General features: G+C 42.1%; 1 protein-coding gene across 1 annotated transcript in view; it reads right to left on the reverse strand.

The window, feature by feature from the left end:
- NALF1 (NALCN channel auxiliary factor 1) overlaps positions 1–5,137 on the reverse strand; it is a 484,017-nt gene extending 478,880 nt beyond the window's left edge. Inside the window, exon 1 of the mRNA XM_062624729.1 lies at positions 2,823–5,137. Coding sequence (XP_062480713.1) covers positions 2,823–3,626 — 804 coding nt within the window. The 5' untranslated portion in view covers positions 3,627–5,137. The remainder of the gene's footprint in view (positions 1–2,822) is intronic.
- Between the last annotated feature and the right edge of the window lie 14,414 nt (positions 5,138–19,551).

The raw sequence follows: 19,551 nt of genomic DNA on the forward strand, positions 1-19,551 counted from the left end.
TTGAAGAAGGGGTAAGTAACACCAAATTGCAAGGTTTAGGTTGACTGTTATTGGTGTAAATTTTAGTGACTTTCTCATCACCAGTAACTGGTCAACTGCATTAAAAGCTCACTCTTTCTGTAAATGAAGCCACCCTCCCATTATACTCAAGATATCTTTAACAGAAATAGATTATTTAACAAGACTTTCATTGTATTAACCCAGTGCTTACACTCAGGTCTACTGACTAACATAAGTATTTTTAGCATTTTGTTTAAAAGAAAAAGCAGCTCACCTCGTAAACCAACCAAATGGTGCATACTTAAAACACATAATCAGATGTCAAGTTATTTTCTAATCTGATTCTTAAGCTAATCAAAATCTAATGTCCAAAGGTCAAAAAAAAGTATATACTTACATAAAAAGTTATTTTCCTGATTTGAGTTTTATAAATGGATTATGCATAAAACACCAGAAAGACCAGCAGAACATTGCACAGTCACAAAGTGTTCATGGTAAGTTTCTAGTTTCACCCATACACACTTCAGGGCAGACCAGATGCAAGCACATCAACACACACAGCTATCAGACCGCGGGACCTGCTAAACGCTTGGCTTGTTCAGCCACCAGAGTGAATCAGAAGGCTCTAGGGGGACCGAGGAGCACGAAGGTGAGACGGAGATAGAAGAGAGCACGGCCACTCTCCAGCGTAGCCACGGGTTGTGGTTGACGCCGTTCAGCACATTGGACAGCGCTCACAACGCCGTGCCCCGGGCCGAGGGAGGGAACACCTAACTGTACGCACTCTCGGGTTGGGCTTGTTTGGAGGTTTTTTCCTTACCCTGCTGGAACAGCCTTTCATTTTTAACACAGACTGGTTGGCCGAATTCTCAAAACGTAGAGCAATACCGTCTGGCACCCGGAACCGAAGAACTGTAGGTCACTGGCACTGCATTTGTATGGCTGATTGATATGCTTTACACAAATGTTTTCATGTCAACAGCTTTTTCCCCATCATTAGACAAGTATTTTTCGTTATTCAGTCTCTGAAGGGGAAACTGTTACACAGTGCACACTTGCTGTTCTTTTAATTTTCAACACTTTTTACACCACATTATACTGTAGAGTAACTCCACACTTCATGGTGAAGTTCACTCAGACTAAACTGTGATACAAATAAAATCACTTAAAGCATATAGATGTTGCCCATTTGGCAACACAGAGTAGTAGGTCAGCTTCTACTTAAAGAGCCACTGAAATGGAAACAATGTCCTTCCAGTAGTAGACATCTATTTACAGTCTACACTCTTTTTACTTATCCAATTCACTCTGGAAATAAAACACATTTTATCAGTAACTAAGTACATAATATATATAAAGCGTGTATACACACATTTTATAACCTAGAAAGCGGGAATTCAAAATTACTGATGAAACTATTTTACTTTTGTCTGGTTTAAAAAAGGGAAATTATATACAGCAACTTTCCTACTTTATCGAATTAGATAACATGGTATTTCAGCTCCTGGAGGGATTGTGGGTTAATTTTTCTGGCAAAGATGTGTGCAAATTACACCAACTTATTGGTGAATGGTATTCTTTAGGCATGTACTATTACCATGAAATGATTTCAGAAGGCCCAGATAAAGCTACAAAGCACAGAGGTACTGCTAGGCCTTCTGTTCACAGCAGTGATTTGTATGCACTTACGTTTTCCACTGCTAAAGTAGGATTCGGCTGACATGCAGTTAACATAATGCTACAGTGGTTGCTACAATCCAGTTCAGAGCAGAAATCATACTCCTGGTCCACCTCTCAACCAATACCCAAAAATACAGGGGGGAAAGCGTGCAGATACTTATTTTATGGCACCAATGACACTTTTTTCCTGCCCTTTCCTCTTTTGAGAGCTAGGCCAACTAATCTTGTGCAAAAGTAGAGAGAAGTCAACTACAAAGAGCCAAAGTGGGACACTTCCTTCTAACAAAAGAAAAGAAAAACCTCTAGTTTTCTCCGAGAGGTCATGAGTGGCACCAAGGAGAACGGCCGCGGCTCACTGAAACACTGTCACCACCACGTCCCAACCAAGGACTACCGCGGTGCTCGTTGGCATCCACTCTCGTCCTCCAGCCTTTCCCAACTTCAGAGATTCTGGCAGAGCGCCTGGAAAACGGTCCCGCTCCTCTCTTCCGAGGTGGCCAGGAGCTTCCCTGCTCCGCAGCACCACTCACCGCCGCCGCTGGGGCCACCCGGAACGGACCCCTCCCCAGCAGTCGGTGCGCGACCTCGGCGGCCGCGGGAGGACGAGGCTCCCGTCCTCTGGGCACCGCGCCACCGCCGCCCCGGCCCCGGCCCCGGCCCCGGCCAATCCCCGACCCCGCCGCGTCTCTGGTCCAGGAGGGCCCGCAGGCAGGGCAGAGCCGTCGGGCGGCCCCTACACAGGCCGGCGTCCTTGGCCCCGCTCATTGGCATGCAGACCCAGTCGCTGCCGGCCGCCAAGCCGCACCCCAACCTGCTGGAAGCCGGCAGCCGAGCCGGAGCCAATCGCATATTCATGAGGAGGGGGAAATCCAGTGCTGCAGTCCCAGAGGACGGAGGATCACTTCTTTTTTCTTTATTTTTTTTTTCCTCCAAGCTTCCCCCTCTCTCTGCCTCCCTTTTAGCAATACGCTAGCGGGGGCACCCCTTCGACACCCTCCGCAGCTCCCGACTGCACCCTTTTTAGGGTCGGCGGCGCCAGGAGCAAAGACCGCAGCTAAAACAAGCAGCACGGCAGCCACAACAGACGAGGCAGGCACGCCAGCCCGCCAGCGAGGGACAGGAAACACAGCAGGGGCTCCTACCTTACAATCCTCAGGACACGATTTCACCGAGTATTCATCCGACTGTAAATATTTCTGGAGCATAACCTCAAACTCTTCGTATTTCTCCTGAGCGTGCTGGTCGTAGCGCTGGTAAGCCTGGACGCACTGGCTGCAGGAGCCTCCCCCCCTCAGCACCACATCCAGACTGCAGTTCAAAGTGTCCGGATTGGACAACCCGGCGAACAACTCCCAAAGCGTGTAAGAATTACAAAAGGAAAGGTAAAAATCCGTCAGGTCCCAGCCGGGGGCCGGGCTCTGCCCCGCGCTCCGCGGTCGCCCGCCCCCCCCCGGCTGCCGGCACAGCTCCTCCGCGTCCCCCACGCTGAAGCACTGCCGGGACGAGGAGCCATGGGGGGGGCACGTCTCCAGGGGCCTGGCGGTGGAGTTCCCCAGGAAAGCAGCCTCGTCGTGCCCGTGCTCGGTGCCGCTGCTGCCGCCGCCGCTGCTGCCGGGGGAGGGCGGGAGGGAGGGCGAGGGGGGGGCGAGGAGCCGGGGCGCGGGGGGCGCCGGCTCCCCCATGCCCGCCAGCAGCTCCGGCTCCGCGGGCTCTGGCTTCTCGGGCGGCGGTTGCTCTTTCTCTCCGGTCCCCGTGAATTTGGCCTCGGCGCAGAACCACAAGTGATCAGAGAGCAGGACTGTAAAAAACAAGAGCGATGCCAGGGACAGTCGCCATTTCTGAGCCCTCTCTGAATCCGTGAAGGGTTTCTCGTTCTCCCGGGGTGCGAACCAGATTTTTAAGCCGTCATCATACTGCCGACTGCACATCCAAGCACCCCTGGTCATATTTTGGGAACGCACAGCCCTGGCCGACTCCACCGTGAGGGCTTCTTTGCCAGTGTCACCACAATATTCATTGACTTAAAAGACTGGGGTATTTTCTTGCCTGCCTTCCCTTCTCTCGCTCCTTCGCTCGCTCTCTCCCTCTTCCACTCTACCCCCCCCCCCCCACCTCCCCCCCCCCCCCCCTTCTTTCTCCCTCTTCTTTCTTTCTTCTTTTTCTTCCTCTGAGATATTGTTGGGTTTCACCAGTGACTCTGCCTTGGTCTCACCACACGAAGTAGCCCCAGTCCATCCAACGCGGAGTGCCGTGGAAAAGATAAGAGCAATAACGCAGAGAGGAGGAGGAGGAAGGAGAGGAGATGGTGGTGGTAGTTGGTGGTGGCGGGGCTGCGCGGCTGGTCCTTACCCCCTCTCACCCAGGCATGGTCAGATCGCAGCTCCCCATCTCCCTCCTGAGAAAAGCCCGTTGCCCCCGGACAGCTGCATGCCGCGTTCCCCCGCTGCCGACGGACCGCTCCGGGAGGACTCCTCGCCTCCTCTTCCTCCCCGCCGCCGCGGCTCTCCTCTTCCTCAACCCCGAGCCGCGGCACAGATGCCTGCACCGCTGTCTCCGTCTCCTCTTTCTCCTCTCCCCCCTCCGCTCTAACTGGAGAGACGCTGCTGCAGGGCTCCCGGAGCGCTGCCGAGGATGCTGAAGAGGAGGAGGAGGAAGAGGAAGAGGAGGAGGAGGCTGCCGGAGCCGCCGCCGCTGCTGGTGACAATGGTCTGCGGCTGCCGCCGCTGTTGCCGCCGGGCGCGGTGTCGCCGGGCGCACGGGGCGGAACTGCCTGGCTGGGGGCCCCCGACGAGCACAGGCATCTTGGGCCCCTGGGCTAAGTTGCCGCCATCTTCGTCCTGGAGAAACACTTTTTTGGGGGGAGCTCTGCCTTTTGCGTCATCTCCTCCCGCGCCGAGATCTCTATCCTGGCGCATTGGCAGCAGCAACAACTCTGCCTCCTCCCGCCTGAGGAGGAGGAGGAGGTGGGAGAAGCACTGGGGACCACATGGGCCCTCCAAAGGGCTTCCTCGGTGCAACTCTTTCTACTTGTCGCACCGAAGAGACTGGTCGGTACCACCCTCTAGCCTTCTCTCCTTCAAGGTCTCCTTCCCTTTCTGGCCCATGCCAGCACAGGATGGTGGCTGGAGCGTTCTATCGCCGTGTCTTGTCCTTGCCAGAGTAAATCACAAATGGTATATGAAACTCCAGGCGCTGGATCCTGGGAAGTTTTGGCCCCACATTAAAATGCTTGAACACAGTTGCCTTTCAGCCAGCTAGCTGGGAAGCATAATGCCCATAAACCATAAGCTGTACCCGCAAGAGAAGTTTTGCAAAGCCCTGGCCCAGCACAAACTGCGTAAATACTGGCAGACTTTTGTGTTACACTCTTCAGATCTCACTGCCTGAAGACAGAGGCAGAGGGAGCAGGCTTAACTCTCCTGCTAGAGTGATGAATAGCAGATGAGCTCCATTCAGATCCACAACAGAGATCCATCTCTTTTTGGTACCAACCAGCAGGGTCCCTTGCTTAAATAAGCATATTGTTTTGTCACTACTAAGTTGCCTGCATCTTGCTTGCTGACACACCTTAATGTAACACCAACAGAAAAACTTGGATCCCATGTGAGACAAGAGAAGGTGTCAGCTAGAGGTTGAACATTATCAGATGAAGACCTGGAGTTACAAGGTCTTCCTCTCAGGACATAAGGTATGCTATTTGGCCATAGCATAACCAAGACATGTATTTGAATTTCTCCACTGGACTGGGGTCCAGAAGCTTTGTACACCCTGGGGTAAGGGACCAATTAGAACTGCTAATGGCCATTGAACAAAGTCCATAAAGTAGCCCAAATGGTGGCTTTTCTCCATTATTTGTTTAGAGAAAGTTTTATTTCTTAACAAACATCGCTGACAGCTCTCTAATTTAGCTTCAAAACATGTAGTGGGAAGAAATCTGAGACAAAACTGTATCAGAGGAGGCCAAAACTTGTACATTTTTTGACTGCAGCTCTTGTTAACTGAGGGGTGAGCTTACCAAGGAAAGTGCTGGAATTTCCAAATCAAGGCTGGATGTCTTTCAAAAGGAGATGGTATACCTCAAACAGAAGACACAGACCTGAGAGAGAAATTGCTGAGAGAGGTTCTATGCCCTGTGTTATGCTGGGGGTCAGAGCTCTTTATCATCGTGGTCTCATCTGGCCTTAAAAGATCTGTGAGTCAAATTCTACACTGAACAGAAGTTATCTCTGGATTTCGTTTTTATAGACTATTTAAAGACACAAAAATAAGTGCTAATATTGTAAGGAAAAGTCTACAGTACTTACTTCAGAATGCATGTTTGCAATTCTCAGTCAAATCAGCTCACACCATCTGCTAATGGTACATTATTAATTTTGGTTTTGGAGCTTTGATTACAATGATTTGACACACCAGGCCCTGTACTCTATCTGCATTTTTGTAATACTTTCTGTTCTGGGACAAGACCATGACCAAGCTTTTAAAAGAGAATCAGAAGAACTTTACTTTTCTGACATACAGTGTCATTTAATTATACTTTGCTTGTCTGGTTATATATTTTGTGGTGCAATAGAGGGACTGAAACAGGATGAAAGAAAACCCAACTGGGATAAGCAGGTTCTTGACATCAGGTCTAAAATTTTAAGACTCTGCTCTATTCAGATAAGTAGCACTGGCCACTCAGTTATTCTCTATTTGACAGGCAAACTCTGGGTGAAGGAGGTTGCTTTTAAAGTCCACACCTGCAAACAGGCTTAACTTATATATTTTCTTAAAATACTGCTTTCCTTTTGTACTGTTGGGGAAATGAGAGGCAACTTTGAATTCCACTGGAAATTAGAAATGTTCTTTATCTCCTTAGTCATAGTCTTTATCTCCAGATCTTCTGAAACTTAATGTAAGATTGAATTCCGAAGTCTGTGCTCCTCTGTTTACACTTGTCTAGGATCGAAGCAAATGTACTCTTAAGTCAATCTGCTTGTATTTTTTAGATATAGTTTGCTTCTCAAAAAAATCCATTTTCACATCATGCATTATTTTCACACATTTCCTAACTTTTGTCTGGAGTGAGAGTTCTTTTACAACACCTGGTGATAAACTATAAGACATTCAGCATTCCCGAAATGAGCACGTCCTTGCTTTTCCAGTGACAGTTTTCTGTAACAGAGAATGTGTCATGCAGAACTATTGTTTCGCCTGTTATGTTTCCCCCAAAGCTCCATTCCCTCTCCACCTAGCACGGTGAATAACTTACAATGTTAGCTGCAGCAGCTGGTTCCTGGTGGATCTGAACAGATGCAGTTCAGTTCTCTGGTGCCCCTTAGTGTTAGGTCTTGGAGCTCACGGGAAAAAAATGCTATAAAATACTATCTGAAAATCAAGAAGCTGATTGTGTGTGGTGGGGGAAAGAATCTGAAATGTATACTGTAGCTGCTTTCTCTCAAAGCTCCTAAAGTTTTGTTATCATAAATGTGATCTAAATACCAGAATTTTATTTAAACAACGTTAATAGATTACATGAACCTGTGAAAAACAGGGACAAACTTTCCCCAAAATATCATTACAGCAGTATGTCCCTATATTCATCATTCGTCCTAAATAATTCTAGTGGCACAGAATATTGGCTTCTTTTTGAAATGACAGTTTTTATTGGGAATATTTATTACTTGTGTTCCAAAGCTTGGCAACTGTGAGAGCTCATAGAAGTCTGTGTCCCTAGCTGGTGGGGTCAACAGATTTTTCACAGATGGATCTCCTTAAAGTAATGTGGTTCAGTTTCAACTCTTCCATACAGTGCTTCCATCAATACAGTCAGAGCTGATGTTCTTTAATTCTTTGACTCATCCTATATATGATAGCTAATTTATTGAGCACTGATGACAAAATCTAACAGAATGAGCATGCACAAGATTCAAGAGGTTTGAAGCTGCTGCTTAACCTACATACCATGTGTTTTCTTCATGAAAGTACTTTAGCTTACCAAGCAGAAATAATTCTTGATGTGATATGTTAATGGTAATAAACACTCAGAACAGAAGACTTCACTGTTTCAAAGTGAATGTTCCTTTTTTTTTCTTTTTGCCTAATAACATGCATACAGTAATTTCCTGCATTAGTCTCTTGATGTTCTTTGACTTTTTGATACAAAATTATAAGGTCTTTCAGATAACTTTAACAGGTGTGAGAGCCATGTCTTGTCTTTATAATGTATACTCTTTATATAAGAAACTCATTTTCTAATTGCTAAGCAGCTCTTCTCTTTGTAAAATCTTGCGGCAGACTATTTTTAAAAGAGTAGATTTCATTTTATTTTTGGTTGACTGTATCTACCGATAGGAGCATTTGTTGCAACAATTATTAATGGAAATACTCAGTTAAACCCTTGCATTGGAGTGTCATCCAGCACTTTTAATACCAAGCAAACATTATCAGGCCCTCTACTAGTTCGTCTTACATTAATAATTTTTCACAGGAGAAAAGAGTTTGTATTCAATAGGAATTATCCATACATTCTTTGTAGGCAAACTGATAATGTCAAGTATGTGCTTTAGCATCCTCAGAGTTGTATAGTTTTAGTTTTATTTCTACTTCTTACAACAAATTCTGGGTGTCATTTTACCCATTACCTGGCAAGGGAGTCAGAGATTTAATTATCTGTGTTTATTTGCTAAGAATAATATCTATAATGGTTGTAAGACACAAGCAAGTTAAGAACCCTGAGGAGTTCATTTTTTTTCCCATCACATTTCTGATGTTTTAGTTTCCCATTCAGTATGTTGCAGATAGCTGAATTATTTTGAGAAAGCTTCAAGCATCTGGGCCTGATTGCCCCAAAGCAATGGGAAATTTATGTTAATGTTAGCAGGCACCGAAGCTCCTAATCCCTGTTTAAACAGCTCTAATTCAGATTTTAAGATTCTTGCCCTCTCCTTCGTTCCCACTTTCCACATTACCTTCAATTTTGTCCCTTTGGCTTGATTTCTTTAAGCTTTTCTTACAAAATTAGAGGATTAATTATCACCCAGTAAGTTATAAAAGTTTGTCAGACTGGATTTTAAAAGGCTGTGCAGTACAAACTTGGAAGATACTAATGTTTTTAAACTGATTGAATTATCTTGCAGATGTTTGCTCTGTATCTTCTGGGAGTTCTGTTAGAAAACGAGAACATGTTTTTTGTTGTTGATATTTTCAGCCATGGGACAATGAGCGGATAACATGGGATCTGGAAGTCTGATAATTTCTCTCCAAAAACTGTTGGCCATCTTTATCATGACATCTTTATAATGAAAGCTCAGTCACAATATTACATCCAGCTGGTATATTTGGGCATAAGTTAAAATGAGCTGAGGCTATTCTTCATTAACTGAAGCCATCAAATATAACTGAAATATAACTTCTGACATGACTGCAGCAGGAAGAAGATAATATAAATGTCTCACACAAATTAGCCTGTGTCTGTTAGAGTAAGGTCTGATCCAAAGCATGCTGAGATCAGGGGGAAAAAATGCAATCAGTTTTTAAACCAGGCTTGTAGAAAGAGAACAGACAGAAGAATAAAGATTCCCCCCATATGGGGATGGAAGAAAAAGGGTTGAAAGAACCACCAAAAGGTAGATTACAGCTTTTAAAATATTTTTCCTTCTTTCCCTCTCCTATTATATATACATATATAACACTAATTGTATGCATTTGCTGTCTTCTGTTATAGCCTGATTATGGTTTTACAGACCATAAAGGTACGTAAAGGTACCTTATCAAAGCTATGCTTTTTAATCTTTTCTGCTTGGTTGCCTTATGGATATGCCATCCATTCCTTGTGTCAGACTTCATCTCACAGGAAAAAGATAATACTTTTTCTCAGATATACTCTTTTATAATCTTTTTCTTTAACAAAATTAAAAAGAAATGCGTGCATTATGTTAAAAGTCTTCAGTTTGGTTGATTAGCCAAATAGCTTTCATTTGCTCTCTCTCACCCTCACTCGAAAAAAAAAAGTGCTTTTAGATATAACCTCACTGTTTAATTAATAATCTGATTTTCTGTTTAAGCATGTCTTAAAATATTTACCAACTTAAGTTATAATATGTAGGTTAGGTAGGTTTTCTTTGTGATGTATTGATATGCTGCTATTTCGGAATTCACATTAATTTATATTTGTAGCCCGTTTCCACCCTTACCTGTGATATGAAGAATGTGGAAAAAAGAGAAGGAATTAACTCAGATAATAATGTAGGTTACCAAGTAAACTTCTCCCTGCTTATTACCCCACATTTTGTTGCACTTTTCTGGAAAATATGCCATCCTAGAAAGCTCTTTTCAGACTGATCATTCAAAAGTTTGGTAGTTATCTTTATGTTTTGAGTCCTTATGGCTGCAGTGTCACTTTTAAATGCATTTGAAAGTGTGGGCATGCAGGAGAGAGATCTAGCAGATTCTGGTCTGAGGTTGTCACAGGTAGGGGTTTCTTTTGACCAGAAGAAATACCCCTACTAATAAAACATATGTAATTGTGTATAGTTTTGAAACAGAGCTTGACCATAGGTTGAATAATTATAACTGTAATATATGCATTCGTCTTTATTTATATATTGTTATATATATCCTCAAAAATGTAAACGGTTTTAACTTTTAATCTCATCTAGCCTTAGATATTTGGATTTAAGCATTCAGTCAAAGGTTATCCTTTCATCATCTTGCTAATAAAAAGATAGACCTATCACTAGAGCACAGCTTATCCCATTCTTAAGTAGGTGTCTGTGACAGACACTCTTATATGGCAAGTCTCTGCCAGTTGAATGAACCATACGTACATTGACACTCCTTATTTTTTGACCCAGGAGTATCCTTTTCCACCGAGCTGTAATATCCTGCATTCTGCTAAGTGGCTGCAATGCCATCTGCCCAGGAGAGAGAGAGAAGGTGCTTAGTTTTTCCTTTCTGCCTCCCCTGCTTTACAGGGTATTCCTGTGAAGAAGGCATGTGACTGAAGTTGTAGGATGACTCAAGCTCTTGTGGTCTTCTTGGAGTCATCCCACAATCAGTTTAATGTGTCTGCCCTGAAGGCAAATGTTTCCTTCTGTCTGCAACATCACCAGCAATTCTCTAAACTTTGGCTTCCGTTCTATACTCCTTACAAGAGATTCAGAGAATTGAGTGCAGGCTGCAATTAAAGAGTTCCTGAGATTTTTTGCTTTGTTCACTGTTTAGATGGGACATGATTTGGCAAAGCACCCATTACCTCTTCCTCAGCATCTCTATTTATAAACGGGAGAGGCTGTGAGAATTATCTAATGCCTGCAAAGTGTTGTTTTAAATAAGAAAAATAATGAATTTACCTCTTGATCGGGTACTGTGTAGGTCAGCATATCGTGTTATTTCTTATCTCATTCAGCTTCTAAAGACTGAATATTTGTTATTGTTTTGAATCAGGTTGCTCTGCTTTTCTAAGTGGCATACGTACCTTTGTGAATAAAAAGAAAGTAAAGATTTTCTACAAAAAAGTATCTCGTTCAGTTCTTTCTCAGTGTGGGAGTAAATGAACAGAGTTGCTTCTCTTATTTACCAATAAGATATGTTACTTGGTATTTGGTGATATATTACATTTTCATAACATTATATTGCTAGGAAAACAGAGCTTTATTTTCATGCTTTTTCTGGCGGGGGTGGGGGGACAGAGGAACCGTAATTATACTGATACTTTATTCTCCTAATTAGTTTCACTTGGTCTTAAATTTAACTCATATATTCTGCTGAAGTTCATTTTTCTTCTCTTTTCATCTTGTTCTCTTACTTGCTTCTGGATACAGCACCCGATGACCAGCTGTGGCTGTGTGATACCCACTTCCTCCCATAGCACCAGAGCAAATACAGCTTCCAGCCCGTTACCTAGCGTATTCAGAGCCTTGCTGCGGGCAGGCAGACAGTCTCTGCCTCTAAGTGCCACCATTATGGCTATAATTTGCTGGAAGCCACAAATGCTCCTCGCACAGGGCCTGTGGAAGGGCACTGTGTGTTGCTGAGGTGACCGGGTGCTTTCAGAGTTCACAGACCTTCATTTCACATGGTGTTGACTTACTCTGCTGCATAAGGGCTTCGTGAAACAGTAAGAGAGAAAACACTTCAGAAGGGCAATGAATGATTTTCATCTTCTTTCTGGTATTTCTCTAAAAATATTAGTACAATTTCACTGTGTCTTTTTTTTTTAATATTTCTTATAATTACTTAAACGAGAAATATGGGTTGGGTTCTTTTTCTTTCCTTTAAAGCCTAAATTGCAGAGCAGAAACCCTTTTAGTACACAAAGAAAAATGCAAAAACGGAGGGGGAGTCACCGCTGTACTTTAGATACTTAGCTGCCACAGAGGGAATTTGCTGAAGTGAAACAGTTAATATCTCTGAAGCCGCTCCTTGATCAGTGTAGAGAGATAGTCTCCTTTTCAGGCAAAAGTTAATTAGACTCCTTCCCTGTATCACCCTGCAGAAGAACCTCTGTACTCTCTGTTCATAGAGCCTCAGGAGGGAGCTTGTTTAGACTGGTGCCAGAAGTTTAAGACTCTTCACTAGAGTCCCTGGATTGGAGAGAGCCCAAGTTAAAATCAAGGGAAGAGGTAATAAGTGGTTAATAGACACACAGGATCAGGAAACTGTTAAGCATGGTAGTAAAGATGTAGTCAAGGAGTAGACCATAATTCATACTGAAATAACTGAAAATTGGAGACCTGGAGACTCGTTTTTGAAATGGAAAACTAATGTTTGGTTTTTTTTAAATATTTTTAATTTTTTAGTAGTAGTAGTAGTAAAATAAATGTTTCTGTCTTCCCTATTTATCAACTGCTGTGAAATCAGCATTCATTTTTTTGTTAGTCTGAACTTTCTGCAGTGACTATATTGACTAAACAGGACAGATTTGGGGATTCAAACCAGGGAAACTTGTGTTGCCCATAAATGGTGTCAGAGCAGACCAAAATAAATTATCTTTTGACCTTCAGGTTTTAAGTTTACAACTAGAGTGAATATAATCCTGCCTTAATGTATTTTAAAAGCAAAATCAACATAGCTAAGTTAAGAAGTGGCAGAAAGGACAAGAATAGTGAAGAATTTATTTTGCTTTATATGTACCATGATATGGAGAAGTTAAGTTCTTGATGGAGAAATCCCATTCAAAAATGTGGAGTTAGGACTTGAAAATTTATAGTTTTTAGTAGCACCCTGACAGAAGCTTCATTACTTAATTGCAATTTGTCTGCCATTCAGGTGATGATGCTGCAAGTGAGCAAATGAGTACTCCAGAAATGATGGAATATTTTTAATATCAGGCATTTTAGAAAAGTTAATCAGGTGTTTAAAGTTAATCAGATGTTTAGACAGTATGTAGGAGACTGAATGTTTATTGTATGCTACTGATGCACAAAACTAGTCTATGTACTTCACTTTAGAGGCTTTGTCATATTTTCTAGGCAACTTTCTCAGTATTTAGGTGCTGTAATAGTAGAAGCATGTACGCTGGTGGTTCTTAGGGGAAGCAGGAGTTACTTTATAGGAGCTAATTTTAGCCCAATGAAGACTTTCCTCCTACTTGCCAATAAATAAAAAAAAAAAAAAAGGAAAAGCTCTTTCAGGGTGATTCAGAGCATTAAAGTTTAGCTCTCCAGTGCCCAAGTTATTTGGGGTATAGAAATTAAAGCTTTTAGTTTCAGGTGATTTGAGAATGCTGCTCTTCATTTAATGTACAAAATTGTACATGCACAACTTTTTTTTTTTTTCCTGAAGCACCAATGCAAGCAAGAATGTAACGAAAAGTTCTTTTTTAGGCATTAACCATGTCTGTTAGTAATTTTGCATTATGAAGAACGAAAACTATCTGTTCATCATAAGCACATGCAGTCAACTCTTTTGGGGAAGAGATGGGAAATGTAATCTGCTCTTGACTATGAGCAAGTGTCACAGCTTATGCCACTCACCTACCTGTAGTTATTGATATCACGTATTACAGAAGTTTCGAGCCACTGAAAAGCAAAAAGCACAAACCTGCGTTGAATTTGGGAATTTCTTTTCCTTCCACACATGGAACCACTCCCGGCTACCATGACAGCAGAGAATCTAGATTTGAGGGTTTGATTAAGGAGTTTCACCTTGTGAAAATATTTCTATAGATGCTATGCATATATTGTCCAAACATACTTAATTTTAGGCAGAAGGAAGAGCAAAGGAAAGTAAAACCATCTTAGGGTTCACAGGAGATTTTCTTGTGTGGAATTAAGCTTCCTCAGTTAATCCTAATTTAGTAGTTCTTCAGTTCCTGAATTAATCAATATTTGTGCACCAAGGAGTGGCACAAGTTTTCCCTATGCAGCAAAAGGTGGTTCTGTCATTATTCTGATGCAATAACAAACAAACATACAATGCAATTCTAATACATAAACATAAAAATATTTAAATTATAAATAAGGTGTCATAGTTACGAACTTGGATCCTTTATTACTAGATCATTTCCGTCACTGGAGCTATAGGAATTTCCTAAGTAGTCTGTCCTCATTCTAAACATGGAAGAGTTATTCAGAGTGGATAACACACAGACAGTTTGGGCCTTATTAATAATTCAAACAATTGTATTTTCAATTATGTTCTTAATTACAAAGCTAACTAAACAACATTAATTTTGAAAGGACTGCATAATTCTTGGATATACTCTGTACAATTTCTCAGTGAGACATCTGCCCAGATAAATATTTCTTAAAGCTTTCCCTTAAATCTAAGCTGGCAAGGTGGGCAGTGTATGAGTTTTGTTATTAATTAAAACTATCTGCATTAATTTACAATAAGTTAATTCCTCTGCCTGTATAAAGCCTGTATTTCTTGTTATGTTTTACATTCCCATAAATAAGACAACTGTATTTCTGCCTTTCTTTTTAATCACTTGTTCTCCTAGAAAATACACATATTTAGAAGGATTAATCAGAAATATAGTTCAGAAGTCCCTATCGTACTACAAAGACCTACACCTCCATACAATCATTGTTGGCATACATCCATTGTAATTTTATCTGTAAATGTGTATCAGCTGAATATCAGACTAAATGACTGATGGATATTTTTCAGAAAGCTGCAAAATACAGGCGAAATACTATGAAGGATTATTATTCTATAAATAACTTTGCCATTATGTTTGGTTGTTGTTTTTTTTTTCTCCATAAATTCATTTGTCTTTTGCTCTGCAAGCATGGACAAACTGTGTGGCTATGAAAGTTACAAGTTAGGTCTCAGTAAATTAATAGTGAAGTTTACTAAAATATATTGAAAAAAATAGAGATGTTTCATTGAAATGACAACAGATTTTATTATGTTTTTATCATGTTATAGTATAAGTGAGTGATAAAAGTGATGAGCAAGAAATGGGATGAAAATAGTGTTTATTTGGACTACAGTTGCCGTCACAATATCTTCATAATTAGGGGAGACTCTATGCACCCTATGCACCCAGCGCTGCTTGCTTATTGCCTCTCAATATTAATCAATTGTAATAAAATAATTGAATTAGACCATGACTGAGATGAAGTTTTTATAACATGAACACCACAGTGCATCATCATCATCATCTTCATCACCATCACTGGTTTCATGCAAAGCTTTCTCTGTTGGCAGTACTAGTTTAACATTATCCCATTTCTTCCTCTAAGTACTTTTCCTATCCCCTTACTTGGTTCATTGTTGTGTCCCTCTGGGCAAAACAACCACTGTTCTGCAAATTGGACTAGTGAAATGGTGATAGTAACCCAATTCTGTTAAGTAGTACAGTTCATTGTCTTGTTAAATAAACAGTTGGTGCAACTGAGTGCAACACAAGGCAAGCTACAACACAGTGACAGAAACCAATTTGAACAGCTTTGTGACTGAGGAATTGTGTTTTCAAACTTACCCTGAGAGTTTCCTTGTGGAAAACAGAAATGTGACTTTTTTCGAACATCATTTAACAAATATGCATGAAGGGCCCTCAATTTTCAAACCATTTAATTAAAAGACTATGTTAGTTTTAAAAGGGGATCTGAGAATATGCAGATAGTGCAGAAGTGAAAGGCTACTTCAAGTGGGAGAACTTACAAGGCTGCAAGATGAGGTAGAAAACTAAATTCTGGGGGTTTTTTACTTCCTGAAAAAAATTGGACAAAATTTTGGATTCTTACTTCCAAATATTTTTTAAGCAATTTATTTACCTTATAGAAATAATACTTTGGTTTACAGTTCCAGTAAGTAAACCTGATCAAGTCACTGCACTGGACACTCCTGGTTTATTTTCTCTCCTGTTATCACCCCATCTTAACTGGTTTTGCCAATATTCCACCATATATGAGTAAGCATATACTGCAAAACAATTTTTAATTGGAATTCTTAAATAACTGCTATGAGTTCATGCACCCTTCCTAGAGATTTTTAACTGACTTAGTTTCCAGCACAAACATCCACAGGAAATGAATGATGAAATAGGAAATATAGAGAAGCATTAGCTGGACAGGCTTTCTAAGCCAGGAAGAAAAGCCACATCCTGTGTCTTTATCTGCACAAACATGTTTTGACAAGAAAAAATTTCTGAACAAGCTATCAAATGTGGAAAGTAGTTATTAAATAAATATGAACCACAAAAAATTCAGGAGCCCATGATCAGTTAAAAAATATCTCTCAGGCATGAAAAACAAATCAAGTAAATAGTGTGTTATTATTCCTGCAGACTTAATTATGCATTAGCTCTTTGTTAGGGATTTTCCAGCTGTCCTGTTTTCAATACCTCTGTATAAATTCACCTTTTTCCTCCTTGCTCCTTTTTCCTCCTTTGCAAATATGTGCAAATACATGTTATTCTCTGCCCCCCTTCCTCTTTCTAAAGATAGACTATAACAGTGTTGCTGCTTGAATAACAGGGCACTTTCATTATGTGATCATAATGATGGTTTGTCTGACTTTTTGTGTGAGCAGAACCATTGAAATGCTCTGTAAGGGTTCTGAGTAGAATATCTTTCAGTATTCTAATTTGAGGAGTATAAATTGCTGAGCAAAGTCTGTATCAGTCAGGAGTAGTTGTAATCACTGTGTTAACTGCCCTTTTTTTACTTCTCTTAACTGAGAACCACTGTAAGAGATAACCTGTTTTGGAAATCATCTTTGAAATTAAGCGTTCACTCCACTTATTCCTTGCAAGAATTCACTGGCCCTGTCACCGTAATTGTCTCTGTTTGGACTCTAACTACACAATTTACATGTTTCGCTGACTAATTCTGCACTAAGGATATGAAAGCTTGTGGTCTACCCAATCCTTCCTATTACCTTCATAGTCTCCCAAAACAAAGTATCCTTTTACCAACTGCTAGTCGGCTGGCACAGGCCATGTGATCTCACAAAGTGTATTCCACAAGATCTTCATGCTGTCCTCTGGCCCATGCATGGCAGGTAAGTTTTACCTGCATGCATCACATGCCCAAATCAGCAGTCTGTGCTGTGTCTATGTGCAGGATGCGTATGTTACCTTGCACATAATACCTGTCCCCCAGAACAGAGATTTGGCACTCTGGAGACAGTGCCCCACTGGTGGGATATGTGGGGCAGCAACAGGATGATCAGAAGTGGGTGTAGAATATCTATGTTCCACAGTCATTCTCTGCAGAGAGCCCTGGCCATCTTTTAAGTCCACCCAAGTGGAGAAATGAGTTGCCATCACCTTCTGAACCTTTGCTACCTCTGACTATCCAAAGTCTTTCCTGGAAAAACAGTCTTTGTGTCTGGCACTGTTAACTATGCCTGCAAATCCCATCACACTGGATACCTCAACATACTCTGCTCTCCACAGGGGAGACAAAAGGCCAAACCTGGTTAAAAGTATCAGCCTATGTGTGGTCCTTATTCCGTTCTTCATCAGGGCAGATGTTACCTGCTCATTACAGTTGTGAGTTCTGAGGTTACTTAAGGATAATCACAAACTTTGCTCACTTGAGCCCTGATAAGCCTTGGAGAAATCTGCATTCAGCCACCTGACTGAAGGAAGGTTAGTCTTCAGAGACAGGATGGACAACATGGTCCTCAATGCTAAGTGGATCATCAACTCTGTGCAGAAGGATGCTTAAAAGCCATTCTGGCAGGAGGCATCATATCTGGGCAAGATCCTTCAGCTCTTTTATGTCTGTCCCAGAAGTGAGTGAGAAGGGGATTGGAATGTGCATGTAGCTATCTGAGCAGGGTATAGCTTCACCGAAGGTCTCAAGAGCAACTGGAGAAGCAATTCAATGAGCCCTTTCAGACTTCCACCACAACCTGTCAAAAAGTGGATCTGACTCCCCTTCCCACACTTCTTGCACTGGGAATCATTGCCAGTTCCTGGCTTCTCCATTCATCTTTCCATGTTCTTTTATTCAGAGAGTTTTCCTGCCCACATCCTTCCCAACCCTTTCCTTATCCCTAAGAGCTACAGAGTCATGGCCTGCTTACTTCTCTTCCCTTGATCCTTCTGTTCCTTCTTTATCCACAGCTTTTCTTTGCCTCTTTTCTTTCCTCCACGTTTTACACAGCCAGAAATGATAATCCTATCCTTCCCCTGCTAGAGGTACTTAACATGCAGGGCAATGTCTGACCAAGACTCTTGATTGTTGTCTCCATTCACATCCTATCCATAACCCTATTATCTTCGATCTGTACCTAGACTACACCTACAAAGACATCTGCATATCTCAGTAGACAGCAACTTCTATTTTAACAAAGACTTTTACAAAAATCTGAACTATGTATAAACTTTGCTTTGACAGAAATCAATATCAGAATTTGGGAAGAGGAAAAAGCATGCAAGAAAGCTGTCCAGACTTCAGAAAAATCAATAAAAAGGAATGCTAGGGGCAATGTGTGGTGTCTTTCATCTCAAGGTCTGTGGGTGACACTAGGCTGTGGTAGGCACCTACCTGGGGGAAGTCACTGAGGAGGTACCTCTGGCACCCTTCCCAGTGAGCTGAGGCCCTCTTAGAGGTGCAAGAATGCTCAGTCAGGAGCAGAATCTAATCTACCATGAGGGTGCTCCCTTTCTTCCTCAGACCTTGAGTTGATGCCTTGAGCCACTCCCTGCTATAATCACCTTCTGACAGAGGAAGACAGTCCAGAGTGCCCAGTGGGTCACTTCATATGGGCTGCATCTCTCACTTTGTCCTGTTTGCTTTCAGGCCAGTGTCTAGAGTAACCCTATGGTTGTGCTAAGAACATCAGATGCAGTCACATAGCACATATGAGGGAAGAGAGTGGACGCAGAGAATAGGTTGCGGCAGCAGCAGTGTTCTACAGGTGAAGACAAATTCAGGAAAGACTGTTTTTTTCTAGGGATACTTCTTCTAGAAGCACGTGGAAGAAATGTGCAGCTGTCTAGCTGTGATGCAGTATCGTTTTTAAAGGTGGTGCCAACCAGCTGGAACACTCGATGTGGTTGTTTGCTGCCATGTTTGGGTGCTGTCAAGGGCAGTCTTATTCAGGAGACCTATGCACAGGAAAACAACATTATCTGTGATCTCAGCACATGTGGGTGATGATGGGGGTGTAGATGCTGAGATACAGACTATACCTGGCAGCTGCTGTTTTCTTGAATTCAGTTTGGCTGGCAGGCTGTGCACTGAGACGATTCCCTTCCCTCCTTCAGGTACAATGTCTGTCTTTGTGTTTTCTGTCTGGGGTTAACAGACATTGTACTAGTCTGAGCTGAACCCAGAACACCATCATCTCCTTCACTCCTTTCTAACAAGTATAGAAAACAAATGATCACTCCTCACTGCTTCTCCTGGGCTCCTCAGCTCGAACCCAGGTGGAGGGTAGTTATGGCAGCTATACCAAACTGTATCAGGTGACGGTGCGCCCTGA

This window comes from Pezoporus occidentalis, unplaced genomic scaffold (genome assembly GCF_034315485.1).
Source record: "Pezoporus occidentalis ecotype Australia unplaced genomic scaffold, CSIRO_AGI_Poc_V1 ctg27, whole genome shotgun sequence".
Classification (NCBI taxonomy): domain Eukaryota; kingdom Metazoa; phylum Chordata; class Aves; order Psittaciformes; family Psittacidae; genus Pezoporus; species Pezoporus occidentalis.